At 39.2% G+C, this 19,444-nt stretch overlaps 1 protein-coding gene across 1 annotated transcript in view; it reads left to right on the forward strand.

The window, feature by feature from the left end:
- The window catches only part of LOC106854741 (uncharacterized), a 175,500-nt gene that overhangs the window by 105,742 nt on the left and 50,314 nt on the right, over positions 1–19,444 (forward strand). The window contains exons 16-17 of the mRNA XM_088169582.1: positions 16,663–16,881; positions 18,727–18,979. Coding sequence (XP_088025708.1) covers positions 16,663–16,881; positions 18,727–18,979 — 472 coding nt within the window. The remainder of the gene's footprint in view (positions 1–16,662; positions 16,882–18,726; positions 18,980–19,444) is intronic.

Consider the following 19,444-nt stretch of genomic DNA (forward strand, 5'->3'; position numbering starts at 1 on the left):
ATGAGAGGGTCTCCTACCCTCCCCATCCTCCTGGATTTCTTCGGCAGAGCACTGAGTGCAGCTGGAATGGGTGGAGGGATGTTCCTCAGGTCTGATCTCCCCCTTTTCCTTGGAATCCAGGGCTCCTGAGGCAGGGTGTGTGCATGCTGCTTACTGATTCTGATGAGAGGCACTGCTGGGGCGGAGGGAGGAAGTTCAATTTTTCCAGCACCAAAATCTGAACATTTTATGAAGAAAAAAATTCCCAGGCATTTTTCTGGCAAGCTCTGCTAGTCAGAAGTCTCAGCTCCCCTTCACACCGGAGTCTTGATGGAAAATTTTATAGCTAGCCCTACTGCAGAGTCTTTCAGAGGTGTTGAGCACCCACTGTGACCATTAATTTAAATAAGCCCATAATGTGGTTTGCATTTAATAAAGTTGCAGCCTCCACATGAACCAGGTTTACTGAGTGTTGCCTTCTTTCCTGCTGAGTCTGAGTCTGCTGGTCTGGATAGTGTAAGAGCTTTGGACTCAGAGCACACCTTCACCCCATTTCATTAGAAATATCCAAGAAAAGACTACAGACTGTGTGTTTTCACCCAGTAGAGATAACTTTGATTCAGGGATAAGGATGCACACAAGAAAAGTGGCAAATAAATAGGTTCGTACTTGGAAGAGGCCTTTCATTGCTTGCCCTACTACTGACATATCAGAATTGATAATTCTAAAAAAAGTAATATATTTCTTTACTACTTACACAGCACTAGAAAGATAGTATACTATTAATTCTAAAATCTTCAGAAGTAGTGGTAAAATAAAAAGCATCAAGTGCTTATGAAGAAAACAAGCAAAATGAAAACAGATCAGATACTTTGACAGTGTGATTTAGCTTTCCAGTGGCTTCAGCAGGGCAGTAATGTCAGATGAGAAACTGAAGTTTAGTTGCACTATTTACAAGAGGAAGTATGCGCTGCTTACAGAAGGGAAGTTTGAAAAGCAACATATGTCTGATTTTTTCATATTTACAGTAAGAGCACCCAAGTAGCCGTAGCTCACAGCGAGTGTTCCTCACCTTTGGCATTCCGAATTTAAATAGACTGGTGGTGGGTGCTTTTGTAACCAATCTGGTCTCATAGGCTGGCTGCTTATGTTTCCAACATAGTTCCATTTCACTCTGCTCCTAATGAATATAACCAGTTTATTGTTCAAGTCTCTGTACCAAGCCCTTGTCTACAATTGAGTCCCAGCTTATTCAGCTGACCAGGGTTTTCAGTACTTCACTTTTCACTGATTAGACAGATCCACATCACCTTTTAGCTGCTATATTTGTCTAGTGAAAACTTGGGTTTGCCTTTCAGTGGCATACTGAGGGTAATTTGCTCAGTGTAGAGCTCTCCTCTTCTCCGTCTTTTCCAGGGATTTGCCAAGCATTTCCCTGTTCTCCCACACAGCTTCTGGCAGCCCTCTGTCCAAGCCAGAGCACAGCACAGTGTCTCAGCATAAGGTCAGTCCTCATATCCTTTGGGGTCACACACAATGGAAGATGTATTTTCAATTTGCACTTCTCACTACGAGTGCAATCTCAGTGCCCTGTATGATCTGTCACAACACTTGCCAGCACAGTGCCAGAATGGGTGGCACACCAGTATTTTACAGCCTGTCTCAAGCTACCCACTGAAATGAAGGAACCACATGACCCCATTAGAATCAAGAATGTGTGGTATTACTGCTGTGGTTGAGAGGGTTTTTTGACAAAGTGCTTTGCACTGGAAAACTGTGACTTTCAAAAAATGAAATTGTGGGAAAGGATAATTAAAACAAAATTTGGACACCCTTGAAATATTCCATCTTGATATTTTAAAAAGGACATTTGCTTGAAATTACTTTCCTCCAACACATTTTAAAGTATAAGATGGGTTAATTTTCTATTGAAAAGGTCAAAATAATTGCAAGCCACTTTAAATTATCAAAACAGGTCCTTTCACTAACCAAAATATCCATACATGAACTTTTTTGTTTTCACCATTTTCATCTCAATTTTGGACCAGAGTTGTCTTTTGGAAACCATCACATGAAGAGGAAGCTACTTCTCATGCATCTCTATTCTGCAATTAAAAACCTCTAAGAGACCTTCATGTATTAGTTAAGGTGAAGTCTCGTGCAGCATTGGCCATTACCTTGGGTAACATCTCAGCAAAAAAAGAATTAGATTTTGCATGAAAGAAGAACAAATGGACAACAAGGACATTTCCCTAGCTTGCTTTATCTTGGAAAATACTCTTGCTGACTGTGCCTCAGCATCCTTATTGTATTCTTGTTACAATGTGTATCATGGAAAAATGTTATAGATACAGACCTCCACACTCCTTCTGCATCATGTAGGTGGTTTCTACACACCTTTATTAATGCTTCCAAACTCCCTCTCTGCCATTTCTGCCCATTCTCCTGTGTTTTCCCTGTTTTCTTGTTTCAGTTTCTGTCAAAATCAGTAGTGTCCAGGACAATGATAGCTTTGGTATTCCCTGATTTTTTAGTGCTGATTGGTTGGATTATTCAAAAATTATCACATAATAGAAAGACATTCAGAGAAATGTTACCGAATTTTATGTTCATTTCTCACCCAGCTTCATAGAACCTGGCTTTTCCCAGATTCTTCCTTTTGGGCCTGAGTGAAAGCTGAAGACTTCCAACATTTGTTCAAGATGTCTGGATCTCTGACAGCCCATGTGGAAATTCCAGATGCATCCATGCTGTACTGTCTTGCTCTACAGCACAGGAGAAGGAACTCCTCTGTGCCTGAGACATCATGCTAAATCTATTGTGTGTGGACTAATAGCCTTCAAATGTGCAACAAATCTGTTACTCTCGGATTTACTGCACACTTGCAGCTCTGTGGGACAGTACTTCTGTAGTACTTCCTAACTTTTGGATTGAGTGTGTTTATGCTCTTTGCAGCATGTGCAAATCTGTTTCATATAAAAAAGCCCAAGGATATGAATACCCTAAGTAGAATGGCAAAGGCTATTTATTACAGAATGAATTTTTTTCTTTTTTTTTTAATTTTAATTTTTTTTTACAAAATCATAAAAATCTGATACACTGTTTTACAGTGATTTCCAGTGATTTCCAGCACTTTCCAGTATGGCTCTGTATTAGGAGATTTATTACTGTGATCTGCTAAGAGGTTAATTTCTGAAACACATCACCTAATCTACAGCCCCAAATCACATTGAAGTGAAGTTTTCTTCAGTTTCTGGAATTATGGCTTAGAGAATTTGCCAATATGAAGTTCTCAGATGCTGTTTAATTTTGGGTATCTCATGGATTTTTGTCCTGGACTACAAACAGCAGATGCAATACATGACCCACATGCCTCTCTTTGTTTCCTTTTATTCCTAACTTCATGTAGGACAGAAACACCAACTGATGAAATAGCAGTGACAATTATAATGTTCCATTACATAAATTTAGATGAGCTTAATATACACAGTGTAACAATCTTGATCAAAGGATTTGCTGTCAGGCAGAGAGTTGACTAACAGGCAAATGATTGGAAACAGCTTTTTTTCCAGCCTGGATTGGGTGATAATAATGTGAAAAGAATGGAAGCTCTAAAAGGAATGCTCTTTCACTGCCTATGTTGTAGCAAGCATGAAAGGCTGTTGTAGGGTGGTGGAGGCTGTCTCTTTCTGAGGCTAGACCATTGCTGGGAAAGCAAAGGCAGAGAGGGTCCTGGCTCACTGAAAGGAACTCTAACCTAAGTCAAAACACTGCACAAGGGTGGCAAGGATACGTAGAAAGGCTGGATACATTTAGGCTTTTTAAAGGTTGTGGGTTTTTTAAACACTGTATGCCCCAGGAAAAATGCATCGTTGACACAGAGCCATCACAAGGCTGCAGTTCTGTAGTCTGGGAGGTTAGACCTGATCTGGAGAGAGGTTAAGGCAGCTGGGCTGCATGCATCTAATTTTTCTGGAGGTCTAACACCCTTGGCCAGAAAGTATGCTGAGAGAGGCCAAGGAAAGTAATGTTAATTTTCTCTCCTAGAAATGCGACACAAGATCACTGAGACGAAGAAAGTATGCCAGGGGTAATTTGACAATTGACACATCAAGGCTTAGAGGCTATATTAAAAGAACTATTAGACATGTCAATTAATTTTCCTTTGCCTCATTAATGAGCATCTGAGCTATGCATCTTCTGTTTGAAGCAGCAAGTAATCATTTTTCTAGGTTCCTTCATGCTACGACAAGTCACAGCCCTCTCGAGACACACATGAGACAGGGCATAATAGAGTATGATTATTGTTCCTAATTTCATGAGTGACTCTAAACTTTCAAACTGAAGGGAAATTTAATATTTATTTTGAATGTTAAATGATGTCTCTGAAAAAAGGAAACCTATGCAATTCAATGTTTTTCAAAGAGCCAGCTTGTTCCACACTTTTAATTTGATTCTTTAGCAGTAACTGAGTTTATCCACTAACTCCAGTCCCAGATTCCAATGAAAGCTCCAAAAGAAAAAAGAGGGAAGAAAATCCTGAAAACCCATGCCCCAAAACCAAAGCCAGAGCACACTCTTTCTTTTGCTATGGGAGCTATGAAGTTGCTGACAACCTCCATTAAATGCCACAGCCAACTTCTGACATGCTCAGCAGTGAGTCTCATGACCTACAAACAGAAAGCCAATCTAAATCATGGAATGGTTGTATTTGTCTTTTGTGTGTAGAAACCTGCTGCTGGAATTTGCTGAGTGCTTCTAAAAATGTAGCAGAAGGTTCACTGTCAAAAAGCATTGTCTTTGTAAATTTTACCTTCAAACCTTGAGCACAGCAAGCAAAAAGTATTTAACAAGCAGACAAAAACCCCCACACAGCACAACAACTAAACCACCAAAACATTCTGTCTCTCTTTTTTTTGTGACTAAGTCTTTAAGCTGAAAGAATAACGTCAAATATGACCTGAACCAATATGCCTTCAGGTAAGAACAAGAGAAAAATAAAAAAATATTAAAGTGTTTGAAAAAAAAATGTTAAGGCTACACAACTAAAACATCCCTATTATGATACTTGATTTGAAAATTAAAATTTGAATGCAAATATAAGTTCTGTTGTAACCTAAGTTTTAGGTTGATCTTTAAGGAAATAAAGGTTATTAAAGCTACATACGAAGCATGAAAAAGAGGCTATGAAACGCAGAGAACCTGGGAGAGCATTATTGTCTGAACTGAAGAAGAGGTTTTCAGAGTAATCTGTATCCTGTAAACACAGTGCTCTTTCTAATTCTAGCTTTAGTTTTAGCTAGTCTAGTAAGTTTAGTTTTTTGGCTAGTTAGTTTTTTAGCTAGTTTAGTTTTTTCTAGTCTCATTTTAGCTGCATTTCATCAGTTAAATTCTTTTTGGTATATTTATAAATCTCACCTTGAGTATTCCCTGACTACTAGAGGCTTTTGCATCCATGTGTTGCTACCAAACTTTTGGGAATTCATAGGAAGGTAGAAAATTAATAAGTGTTAAGGATGATTGGCAAACTGATTGCCCCTCCCCAGTTCTCCCCCCAGTAATCCAGCCTTTCAGCAGAGGAAACTAAAGCCTAAATTCAGAATCACCTCTGTGGTGACTCCTGAAGGTTATTTAAGTGTTTCTTGTGTTTATTGTCTGGATGAACCTGGTTCTTCGAAAAACTGCAGTATGTATTTCAGGTATTTGGAGTTCTTGGATGAAAATTCTAAGGGTTCCAAGAAAAAGCAGAATCATATCTTTGTAAAAAGTTAAAAATAATGCTTTCCATGTGCTTAAGAAACAATACATTTTTCAACAAAGAGTATTATTTACAAATACACTTTCAGAAAAATATACACGGGGGAAAAAAAGCCCAAACCAGAGAAGTTAATTTGCATGATAAGTTCAATACCTGCCAACTGTTGTTTATCAGAGACAGCAAAATAACAAGTCTTTTGTTCTGCCCAAATGCATTATTTTTTTGTTTTGGAAGCTTTAGTCTAATGTTTCTTGAACACTGGAGTTTATTTCTTAGGCAGGTATCTTAGCAAGGCAAAGTATATGCAGTAAGGCTGTCTGTCAGTCTTCCCTAGTAATTTCTGAACCTGTTGGCCAAGAGGGGACATATCTCAGTTGCTGCCTCCACAGAGAGAAACGTTCAGTCCCAACCTACTAGAAAGTCAGCTCCCTTGTTCCTGAAAATCCTTATTTTATGAGTGAAGTCTCAGAACTGAGTGTCTTTTAGATGTTTTGTTTTTAGAAATTGTGCGGGGTGGGGGGGGCAATAAGTGGTGTGGTACTTTATATTTGAACTGAAGGAACAAGCTTATTGACATCTCTAAAGTGTGGGCCCCTTCTTTACTCTTGAACAAATCTTCTGGTTGGAGGTGTCAAGTCCAAAATATTCCAGTGCCCATGAAATATTTGATTATTTTCTTTTATAAATGCTTCTCTTGGTTGTTCTTTTTCAGTCTGATGAAATTGCAGTTACCTAGGAGCCGTATCAAAACCTCTTCAAAACTGCAAAGATCCACATGGATGTTGATAAAGCATCAATTTTTACAAGTCAGATTTTATTCTTAAAGGAATGTGTCTTTTCTACATCTTAATTTTCTGCTCTCTAGTAAGATAAAGCTTTTTCTGGTGGTGCTGATGTCTTAGGCCAGCACACTATGCTATCTCTCCTGTGTAGAGGCACAAATGTAGCTTTTTTTTTCCTGGGATTTGTTTTTGTAGGCCCAGTGTCCTTTCAGTACCCCAACATCCTTCACTTACCCCTCTGCTTCTTGTTATTCTCTGATACTGTGGTTTCTCATGGTGACACTGTTTTGTGTTCTGGCACAAACTGGAGTCGTTTAGTCACATTTGGGATAGGAGCTCTGAATGTGTCTGAGAGGAAGTGCACCCAAAGGAAAACATAGACCCAGAGCACATTTTTATCTAAAGCACACAGAAAAATCATAATGAGCTTATTATATTGCATTTTCCTTATTGAAAAAAAGCATTTCTAACTGGAAAAGGATGGCATCCGCTTCATCTGTGCTTGATTTGTTGGTTTTTGGGGATATTTTTTATGCTTTTAGAGATGTGTATTGCTATGGTCCTGTGCAGCAATTAGCAGAAAGTTTTAGGATTTCTTAGCATCAGGCAGAAAGCTTTGCTTCTCGTAGCAAATGTCCCCTTTGGGAAGGAAGTTTCAGATGAAGAGCATTGCACTGGATCAATAGATGACACCAACAGAAAAGGAAGCTGGCATTTGTCTTGCCGTGTCTTACATGCAGCTATGGGCTATAGAGGAAAGTATGTTATCTAGAGATTGCCTCTGATAAGGGGATATCCCTCAAACTCCCAGTGCAGCTAGCAATCACGCATTGATTTTTTGAGAAACAAGCTGTAGCAATTTTTAAATTTCTGTTTTGCACTGTGGAACCAGAGGAATAAAGCTATGTCTTCACACTGAAGGAAAATTCGTGAAATTTCTTTCCAAAGGCAGCCAGGCAGCCTATTATAACACTACCTTAAACACAGCTAGTATCCATTGTGTCATGCAGTATAACAAGTGGGAAGGAGAGCACTGCACAAGGAATTACACAGTTTTCCTTCTTTCTTTTTCTTTCTTTCTTTTTCTTTCTCTATTTTTTCTTGAAGGCAGAAGACCTGATTTCTGTAAACAACCCCCTAAAGGTACTCCCCCACCAATAGCAGCCCACTGTAAAATGGATAAGGTTCTCATTATGTATCCTCCATGTCTTGATCATAATTTCTTATCATGGTTGACATTCTGGTCCAGTTATATCAGGTACATTCTGTGTAAGTCCTTTAGAAGACCGGGATAAAACCCTGCTGAATGCAGGATCATTTTGCCTTGGGCAGAGAGTTAGTCAAAGTGCACATAGTTCAAGGTGGATTTCTAGTCAGATTCTGCAGTACTGGGACATTCTGAAAGAAGTATTTTTGAATTGAACGTAGCTCAGAAGGAATTAAATTAGTTCTTTAATGCTTGGTTTTTCTCCAGAGCCATCAACACAAATTACTTTCTAAAATAGGCAGCAAATATAATAACACAGCATTAAACTGGAAAAAAAAGTTAATACCATTATTACGTGATGCATTTTGCTTCGCTAAATTGTATGGATAATTTCCACCATAATTTCAGTGGTGTTTACAAAGATCTTTAAAAAATATTTCAGTTTAACATTTCCTATAACTGTCTTTTTCATAATGTAATTGAATTTAAGATAACTGTACAGTATCTCAGTTTTCTAAGATAACTGTTTAATGATGTTTTTCTGAGATAGCTGGTAAATGGTGTTTTAAATATAATAGTGTCCTAGAGTATTCTGCACAAGCACACAAGTCCTTTCTTTTTTAAGGCCCTTAAAGATTTAATTAAACTGGCCTAACATAAATTAACTTCTTTGAGCAAACATGTTGTATTAAAGCAAAAATGTTTTTTTTAATATGCAGTGTCATAGCATCAGTCATCTGCTCAAACCTGAGATTGTTCTCTTTCATCAAACTGTGAAGAAGAGTTCTTCCAAAATTGTTATATTTGGAAAATATATGCCTCGTAAATACTCTAAACATTGCAAGCAATTTTATGTTTGTGAGATTTCTTTTTTTAATGTATTACATTTTGTTGTAGTTTCATGAATTGCCTTGTCTGGCCATGTTTAAATCTACAGGAATTTATTTTTAACTGTATTCTAATTGGTGTTACCTGGGTCACATCATACTTCATTCTCTTCATGAAGGCTATTCCTGAGTCAAACACTTCTGTTCATGGACATGTTGCCGCACAAAATAATAAAAATCAAAACGCTCTAATTGATATAGGGTAAAAAAATAATTTCCAATGTCAAAATTTCTCTAAATACATGTTCCATTGTTCTCACAGACTCCAGACATTTTTTTTTCTGCCTAGTTCTTCCTTGTAAATTTGCTACGAAAAAGAAAAGGTCATTTTTGTCAGGTCAGTACAGAAGCTTCTGGAGATCTGACTGGAATAACACTAATGGTGTTTTAGAAGCATTTTTATGCACAAACTTGCACCTACAAATTTTTTCTTTCTATTTATCTTTACACCCATCTATTCCTGCGGTGCATAAATATTATAAATCTGCATGAGAACTAAAGGATGCATTTTGTTTAACAACTGACATCCTAACTCCAGCACTTACACATACATACAATTTAATTGTGACAAGGGAAGCAATGCATGCAGGAATTCATTTTTTGTTTCGTCCTGTTGCTATGAACACCAGAGAGAAGTCAAAGGGCTTTGACTCATGGCTTGTCTGTGTCTGTGTAAGATGAATTTTCACTGCTGTATGCCCAAATCTTCAGAAAGAAGGTCCTTCTGAAATGGAGGATCATGGTGTGCTGGGTGTCTTCTGCCTGCTCTGCCCACAGCAGGCACGAGTCTGTTGATTCCCACTGAAGGAAGGTGGCTGCTTGTCTCCAGCTGGACAGACCCATGCTCCTAGCGTGATGCTGCTCCTAATTAAGTATAGGATGGAAAAGATCAAAGCTATGCCTTTCCCTCCTCACCACCTTTTTTTTTCTTTCTTTCTTTTTTTTTTTTTTTTTTTTAAATCCACTCCACAAGGCTGTTTCTTATTTTGACGTTTTGTCTCTCTCTGCTACAATGTTTTTTGGTAATCTCACCTGTTTGCTTGGTGGCATTTCAACTGGTGCTGGATTGCCTTTTTAACTTGGCAACTTCAAGTCCTGTTTCCCAACTGGCCTGCCAGCTAAATTGGTGTGTTACAGATGAATGCACAGCTCACAGATGGTGTTTGAGTGTTTAGTGGCTCTCAGAAGTAGATATGTATTTGGTCAGGAGGAAGATTGCATTTTTCCTCCAGACAGAGCAAATGTCCTTGGGGAGGTTTTCTGTGTCAAGGTAGAAAACAGTTCCACACATCAGGTACAGGGGTCTCTCCTAGCTTAGGCACAAGTATTACCTACAAATATATATGTATTTATTTTCTTCTGGATAAACAGTGGTCCTATTGACATATACAAGAAGTTTTAAATCTCGATTCTCCTGAATGTCTATAGACATTTTAAGTCAAACATTTCCCTTCCTGTAGTTTTCCACTTCTTTTTAAGATAAGCTTGAATGTGTCCCTGTAAACTTCTTCTCCAGGACCTAAACACTGTTTTATTGCTCGTGCACAAGATTTAGCATTCAGCACACTTACTGGGTGAACAGCTTTACAGATAGTGCTGGTTTTTTTCGAGATCTATACCTCCTCTGACATCTTGCATCCTCCCCTGTGTGGTTTGTGCCTTTTTCTCATTCATTCATTGTCATCTTATTTACTTAAAGCAGTCAGAGGGCAATAAGTAGGGGAGGAGTTACATGCTTTCTTTTGCTTCTTGACTGGCCTAGTCATGTCATGAGGATGAATAACAGAGGCTGTCTACTGCCTTTTGTTCCTTTCTAGAATGAAATAAAAACCAGAGCTGCTTAAAAGTTCTGAAAGCTGCACTCGAGTTTCCTCACTTCATGTTTGTACCCATCCAGAGCTGGAAGCAGTCAGACTGGAATATTTTAACAAAGTCTGTTCTTGTAAGATTTCCAGGCTGTTTTGCCAAGCCACTAAGCTCTTGAAAACGCAGTTAAGCATGAAATAGGCAAAGTTTTAGTTGCTTACCTAAACTGCAGCCATGATGATAATAATCTGGTTTTATGTCATTTTTGCTTTGTCATTGTCAGATGCTGCTCAAAGCTAAAATGTGCAAAGCTTTGCCAGCTCTCTACAAGGAGCCACGCTGTTCTCTAGCACTATTGCCACTCTGCTTAAATTTTGTGATTCTTTCTTCCTCCAATGCTTTCTTCCCCAGCTGGGTAAGAAATCTCTTGTGAATGTCTTTGTTAATTCCCTTAGGAAATTCTTAGCTAAAGTCAGGAGATGGGCTCCTCTGCCAGCCTAACACTTTTGGGTAAAGGGACTGCTGAGGACATGAATCTGCTGATCTTTGCCAATTTTCTGTTGTCGTAGACTCTTTTATAGTGAAAGCTGACTGTCCACCATCTTCAGGCTAGCACAGTTACATCCAGTGGAATATGAAGCTGTCAGCACTTTCTTCCCATCCTCTTCAATGAATATTTCTTGGCCCACTGACCCAGAGTGTCCCCCCACCTAGTACAGAAGAGCATAGTGGTTCCTCCAAGTCTACAGCTGTGCCAGCACATTACCCCATGAGTGTGTTGTGGGAAAAGTTCAGTTGCTGTGTTTGTCCTGGCTCTTGGCTATGCATGTAATGCAAACACACCTAAGCTGTAGCTGATCCAGAGTTTCCTGCTTGCTGTCCATTTCCCAGAACTGGCACAGCCTGGACCTTGCAAGGAGAGCAGCCACCATCAGCCTCCTCCTCCTCCCCAGCTTGGTGGGGCAGCATGGGTGTTTACAGGTGTGGTCTTGTACCCGTGTCATATTCTTTGCAATAAACAAAAACAATTATTGCAGTTACTGGATTACTCTTTTTTTCCTGTTTCACATTAATGTTTAATTCCTAAAAGCCCTGCTTTTGGATGTTGGGTTTTGCTTCTGGTAGTTTCTTTTTCCCACCATAGCTCCACCTGAAAAATAAACGTGCCATGGTTTTCAGCATTTCTTCTGTATCATTACTTTGGGTTTTTCAGTAAGCAGTAGGTCAAATTCTCCTATGAGCATTTGTATGTTGAGGAAGCACCTCATGTCCCCTCAGGTCTTTTGTCACCTCTCTCACAGCAGATTGCCCCTAGGTAGCCTTTGTAACTGTTTGTGATACTTGCTTTCTTGGTTGCTTGCAAACTGAAGAATATAAAGCATAGGTGTATCCTGGAAAGAGCTAGGAATAAAAAGCGCCTCCATCCTTAGCAAATGCTGTCCCTGGTTATATTCACTTTGCATACAAATAAACAAAAAAGTAATATTTTATAAGGAATCCAGTGGATAGAATAATGGACTGTAACTCAGCAGAGCTCAGTTCGCAGCTCTGCCGTTGGCTTATTGGGCAAAGTCATTTGTGTCATCACCATACAGTCTGGGATAAAGAAAATTTCTTCTTAATGCAGTAAGAGCCTTGAAAAGGAAAATATTATGCAGAGGGAATAATAATAAAATTTTGCTAACAATAATAAAATTATGTGTTTTATATCTATGGTTATATTGTGCACAGTGAAACGAACTGTATTCTCTTCTGCCTCATGCTTCATCAGTGGTGCTTTGAACTGGTTTCCATTTGAAGGGTTACATGTATTAGTGTACTAATTTTAGATGTGCCTTCAGATACAGGTGTGATTTTACCCTGAAAGTGATAACATTTCATTGTAGTAACACTGGACAGCATTTCCTACATCTTCATTTTTGTTGATAAGCCACAAAGGACTTAGGGCTAAGTTTAAATACCTACCACTTAGGGTGGTGCTGGGGAGGGGTCTTTTTTATTTGTGAACCGGCTAAATCAATGTCTTACACCGACTCTTGGGCTGTAGGTAAGCTGTGTATGATTCCCTGAAGGTAATTTGCATAAACTGATTCATGTCTGCATTTGCTCTTTAAATCTTCTCTGCCTGTCTGGGTGACAAAGAAGCATTTATTTTGCCTTATTTTATGCAATGTAAATAATAGATACATTGAGGATAGATCCTGAATACCTCAGCTGGTGAGCACCCGTGTAGCTCTGGAGTAAGCAGGGTTGCATCAGCTGAGGATCTACCCCACCATCAGTTCTAAGTGCCAGCCTTGCAGTGCATTATACAAATGTTCACCGTAGTTTGTCAGCAACAAAGCTGTCACCCAACAGTACACACTGCCTTCGATCAGCCATTACTTTTCTGTCATCATCATCAAGTGCAGCTTAAGAGAATCTGTGCATCGTTTCTTTCCTTCTGAACAATTTCCATAGAAATAATTGACCTGCTTTTATGGTAATTCGGTCTCTGCTGTTTGTTACTGCAGCATTTCCCAAGGAAAAATGCAAAACTAATGCCCTAGAACAAAAACATTCAGCCAAATTACTTACCAGTAATCCAAGGAATCATGGATAAATCCATTGCTCAAGTGGCTTCTCATTTGGAACTTTATATAGTTTTCACCCAAGGGTTAAGGGTTTTTTTTTTGTTGTTGTTTTTGTGGGGTTTTTTTTGTTGGGTTTTTTGGGGGTTTATTTTGGCTTTTTGGGGTTTTTTGTGGGTGGAGAGGTTATTTTATTTTTGAAAGGTACTACTCATGCTCTCTGCCTTACAGCAACTATATATAAATCTCTTCTGAAAACTGTATCTGCCAGCACTGTCACTCCATCCCCAAGCTTTTACTACAACACCAGATAAAAACATTTAAAGGGACTGTTTCCACTGGTTTGGTGCATTTAATTTCATGTTTCTTTCTCTTCCTTTTTTCATTTTTCAAGAAAAGTCAATAAGAGAGGTCATTTAAGCCTAGTGTTTTGAAGTGGCAACCAGTAAACAGCCTTACAGCATGATTAATGAGTACTCAGGAGCAGTTTCCTGAAACTCACAAGAAACTTGAGGCCAAATGAATTTATTTTAAAGTAAATGAAGATATTCCAGTTATGGACTGGGACTTTCACTGAGTCACTGTGTAGGCTACATTTTCTACCAGTTTCTACCACTGGCTGATGGTGCTAGTGTCAAGGTGTTACACAGTCACAGGGAAGTATAACCTAGCATAGAAGTGACATTCAGAATTTGGAATTCAACAAGTTAATAAAGTGCTTAATTTCCATTTAAGAGCAGGAAATTGTGATCAAGGCATTTGATGAGAATCATGAAGTCTTAAAAAGGATAATTGGTATCACAAAAATGAAAACAAATGTTGTTTGATTCTACCCAATATTTTTCTTGATTTCTTTGACTTACTACAAGCTTGGGTTTCTGTGGAGTTTCTGGGCTGCTATTGCTTTTTTCAGTGGAAAGGTGCAGCTAAGGGAAGGCATCATAGACACTCTGCTGGTTTAAGCAGGGTCATTCCTTGGAAGGCTTTTGGCTTTGATAAGTGAGCACATTCTGAATTTCTCTGCATTCATTTATAAGTTTGTTGAGCAGATGGATTCCCATGGCTGACAGAGCCAGCACCTCAGAGGATGACACAGCTCACAGGGGAAGACATCAGCTCTCTTGACCTCTTGAAAGTGGGAGCAGTCTGTGGAGCAATGGAAGCACTGGATGGAAGCACAAATTGAATATTTTCATTGCTGCCTAAACCTTAGGGAAGTTCCATAGCCACACTTTGTGTGCTCACACTGAGTACAGAAGCATCTTCCACACAGTGAGTGACAGGGCTGGAGTGAGTGTGTTCATGGAGCTCCTGTGCCAGTACTGATTGCACTGTGAGGTCCTGCTGCAGTGAGCAAGGGGTTTACTCACCTTCCCAACCCAGTGCTTTGGTCACCAAGGTTTTTCATTATTTATGGTGCTCCAGGACTGCTGTGAGTGAAAAAGGATTGAGTATTTTCAGTTGATTGAGTATTTTTCAGCTCTGAGCTGTGTGCTCTCCTTCTCTGTATGTGTGTTGGGTTGGAGGAAGGATTTATGTTCTTGAAATGTTTTACAGGTGGTCCATTGAATATTTCACTCTGGTGCTGTTTATTTGGAGGTAGCTTCAATTAGTAAATTGAGACTAAATGACCTAGTAGTAGATGATTCTTACATAAAATGAAGTGTTGAGCTAAATCCAGATTTTTTTTGAAAAATACGTGATTACTTTTGCTCTTGGCATAGAGATGAAGATTGGCAGTGATCCCTGTAGGATGTGGATTTCTGACATGGGTGAGGCTGGGTGGAACATCTATGTAATTCTGCTTGTCTGATGAAGGATGAGATGAGTATTATGAGCTAAGATAGTATTATATTTTCTTTTTTTTTTTTTTTTTCAAAAATAAACTATACAGTGTGGTTAATCCTGCCCTATTAACTTCTGTCAAAGAGTGAAGGCTTTAAGAATAAATTTTGATGGAAGCTATTAAGGGTGACAAAAATTTCTTTATATGAAAGGAAGTGTAGTGCAATCTAGCTGCAGAGTTCAGAACATTTCGAATTCTGTGGTTATTGTAGAATAATACCACAGTCAATTATATTTCTTATTTTGCATTTTTCTTTGTCTCTTTCTCACACAAGCCTAGACTATGAATTCATAATGTTAATGAAATGTGTTGTGATGTTCCTGTAGGCTGCTGTGGGAAAATAATTACAACATGAGGAAGGTCATGATGTGGCCCTGTCTCTAATGTAGGACCTTGTGATTGATTAGGACATAAGCAAAATGGACTACAATAACTTGAAAAAACCTTCAAAACCCCTGGCAGATCAACCTAGAGTCACTGCAAGAATCAGCTTTCACAGCTGATCTTTCTGTGAGAAGTTTTAGTTATTTGTACTTGAGGCCTTTAGTGTCCCAAAACCTATTTTTTGGTGCTGTGCCCGTGACAACTTCGTGTCCACTCCTTCTCCAACCATGTAACTAAAGCATGAGTGTTCTCATGAACAAAGGGGCTGGCTGACAGCGTGCCATCTCCTCCACATGTGTCCTGCTCAACACTGATGCCAAGGCTGGTCTTAAAATCCAGATTTATGGCTGCTGCCAAGTTTGGGGGTTTTGTTTTTTCTTCTCATTCAAACCTAGACTAAATGCAGAAACCTTTTAAGTTTCTTCTCTATTGCTATTCACAGTTCTCTTTGTGACTGCTGGAGAAAGAAATGTACACAGCTACTTAAGAAATATATGTAGACAGGAAAGTTCTTTAAAAGAGCACAAAAACCAGTGCAAGTATGTCTGTTGCTTCTTCAGTCACATGCTACACTTTAAACAGCCAGCATGTTTTCTTCCACAAAAAGACCTTTATATTTCAGAACTTTCAGAAGCCTTTATCAATATAAATAACAGTTTGAGCATGATGACATCATATTCAGTCCTAGAGTTGTGCATCTCAGCTGCTTAGTCATTTAAATCTCTGGAAATAAGCATAGCAGTTAGAAGTTTCAAAAGGTCAAAGAAGCTACTGTCTTTTCAGCTTTGAATCAGCTGAGAGACTCCAGTTTCTGGGAAACATAATGCCAGGGCTGCATCTCGGCATCTCATTTCCTCCCTCCACCTCCTTTGAAGCACTACAGTAATTGGCTTAAAAGGAAAATCACACCACACTCAGTAGCACAATCAAGTTCCTTTCTATTTTCTTTCTTGAAACTAAAGAGGAGTTTTAGCCCACATTGTGTCCTGAAATATTTCACTGAAGCACTCTTACCAAAATGCCAAAAAGCTGTTCACAGGTATTCAGTAAAATTAATACTTTTCAGTACAAATATGACAAGTTCTTTTACCATTTTCTCAAAAGGAAAATAAGTGATAAAGTGTTCCTCAGAGAACAATTTGTGAGAAAAATTAAAACAAAAATAAAAGCAAAAGGCATTTTAAAGCTTTGTTTTAAATGTGATTTGTTGTCTTTATAACAGTGGCGGCATGATTTCTGGGAGGAAGCCACCTCTTACCCCTGTCTGCCATGGATTTTTTTTTTTTTTTTACTTTTTAAAAATGTCAGATGCATTGTTTAATTGAAAGGTTCTGATAAGAACCTGCGCTACATTATCTGTGCAGCAGGACTCTGCAGCCTTTGGGCAGCTGCTTCTTACGTGCTTTTACAAATGATTCTCTGTTTTCTTTCCCTGTATTCTAGCTGCCGTTCTGCTGCTGACATGAAACTGTCCAGGCAGGTTGTCCAGCGTTTCCATTTCATGGTGTACACGGCCTTTTCAGAGCTGGGAGCCACACGCTGGCGCTCCAGGGATTTCTGGCTGCTCTCACTGCTGGTAGTTTTGCTTTGGTTCCTGAGACTTTACCTGCATTATTTGAGCCAGTGGCTCTTCCTTCAGACCATCTCAGTTCCTGTTGAAAAGTAAGTCCTGCTACCCTCTTTTCTCTGTAAGGATATTTCTCCAGATAGCTTGATTCAAAGCAGATCCTTTGCACTATGAAGAGAATTGATGGCCAAGACTCATGCTGAGAGCTCAACATGCAAGGTCTGGTAGGAGTCCCTGCAGATACCAAAAGAGCAAGGACTGCATCCAGAGTCCAGTGATCTCATATGCAAATGTGCATGTCAGATGAAGTTAGTAATGTAAACTTTAAACCCAGAACATGATGTGTCCATTTGTGCATCTTGTGTCATGCCTACCTCTCTCCCATCTGAGATACTCAGCAGGTTATGTATCTTCCAGAAGAATAATTTATCACTTTGGATAAAATATTTCAAAATGCCTAAGGAGTGCACAAAACTGAAGAAGCATTTAAATCATATTTAATGCTACCAAAGTGATCTATGAGTAAAATACTTGTAAGAATTTAACTTTGATATATCGGTTTTACTGTGAGTACTGCAATGAGTTGACATATTTTAACTATATAATACATTGACTTTAGCTTAGGAATTAGACCTCTCTAGAGTGTTGCAGGAAAATCATTGCTTGTCATTATCTGATATAAAAAACCCAAAGATGGAGTACAAGTCCACTAGATGATATATATACACCTGACCCTTCATGTTTCTGAGTGGTAGAGAAGAGTTTTGCAGAGCAAAAAAGATTCCCTCATGCTTAGGAAAGGAAATATTTCTCCAAGAGAAACCTTCTTTTTATTTTATTCACCTTAAACACCACACAAACTGAATCAATCAGTATGAGCCAGTAATATGCAACTCTCTGACCTATGTCTGGTGTGGTAGTGGTATTGATTACTGGCTGAAATTTGAACACCATGTATGAGCAGACTCTGGACAGTGCTGGGTACTGTTAAGGTGTTCTTCTAGATCTTAATGTAAAGCCAGCCATTTCTCACTTCTGGCCTTGCACAGCTTCTGTCAACTTAGCCAGCTGGCACTAAAACTTCTGGGAGGCCAAGCATCAAGAGTCTGGGAAAACAAAGGAAACTCAACAGAAGGAAGCAATGCATGAGAGAGTGGTGGTCATGTTCAAAGCCACCAGTCACAGCTGTCCCTGCAGTCTAGCAGTCAGCTAGATAAAGGATAATGGTCTCAGGCCAAAATGCCCTGGATCAGCATTCCAGTCTGTAACTGTGTGCCTGAACAATGAGACTGAGCTGAGCACTCTCTAGTCCTACCAAATCTAGTTGGTAGCACTCACAAGTAGGGAACAGAGTGAGAATCAAACCACTTCACCTTTAGTTAGGAGCAGAATTTCAGCCATTTCAATAGGATTGAAATTTTTGCCTCAAATTTCATCATCTGTGTGTAGCTCACAATGCCATGCTGTTCCTGTCTCTTACAATGCCAGAAAACTTGCTCATGGTATGAGCTTTGCAAATCCCCCCATCTCATGGTGGCGAGAAGGACATTTACAATCACTTTAGCTGTTGAAGTGCTAGCAGTATGTCTTCCATAGCACATTTTCTGCTTTGTGCAGTGACCAAAGGTGCTGCTGTGTAGAGATGGGTGAGCTCCTGGGTCCTGTGCTCATATTGGTGTGTTCAGCCTTTCTTGAGCAATCCCTAGAGCCTGGATGTGTACCCAGTGAACTGAGAGTCAGAAGGAATCCAAGGATGCAGAGACAGGAGGAGGAGAAAATTGTTTTTTGTTTTTTTTTTCTGACTAGCCTCATACAGTTTTTGATCAGTGTTGTGACCCAGATAGGGATGCAACTTTACAATGCAACATGCATGATTCTACCTTATTTCAATGTTTTGCTCAGGAGCACAGAAAAAATGCTCTCCTTTTGCTTGTTTACAGATTCCAGCTCTTCCCTCACACTGTGGAACTGTGCTACCAGAACTCCTTGCTGCACACCAGTGAAGAGTTGGCCATGGTTGTGGTGGGACCCCTAACCTTGAACGCGGGGCTGCTTCTCATGGTCCTGGTCAGATGGGGCTGTCAGCAGCTGTTTGATTCATTCCCTTCCTTCTTGTCAAAGTTTATCATAGCTATGGGACTATGGACAGTGCTAGACCCCTTGGCAGTGTTTGTAGTGGATTCATTCCTGGGGGTGAGTCACTTAAAATAACTTGGACATGAGAACTTGACGTAGAAGTTTGTTTTATTCAGTGAATCACTGAAAGATATGAAATTCCACCCCTGGCAATGGAACATGAAAGTTAAAAAGAAATTAAATAATAATGTTATACATTACCTTTTTATTAACAAAATTCCCGTCTAATGGAGTCACTGTGTTTCTGCATAAAATTAAGAGTACTGTACAAGCCATATTTGGAGATAAGAAAGTAAATTCACTGCTGGAGTGATTGCATCTGCTTTGAAAAGAATTACTGCAATTTTGGATGTTAATGGGGATGTTTAATGAGCAAGCCTGATTATTAACGCTTCAGATTTTTCTAAGCATTGAAACAGACAAAATGAATAAAAATAGAGGTTATCTTGCACTTCTCTGACATGCAAGGTAGTTAATGTAATTTACTGGCACACCTAAAAAGACTTGTGAGATCGAGAGACA

The sequence above is a fragment of the Sturnus vulgaris genome, chromosome 1 (genome assembly GCF_052056855.1).
Source record: "Sturnus vulgaris isolate bStuVul1 chromosome 1, bStuVul1.hap1, whole genome shotgun sequence".
In the NCBI taxonomy this organism is placed as follows: Eukaryota; Metazoa; Chordata; class Aves; order Passeriformes; family Sturnidae; genus Sturnus; species Sturnus vulgaris.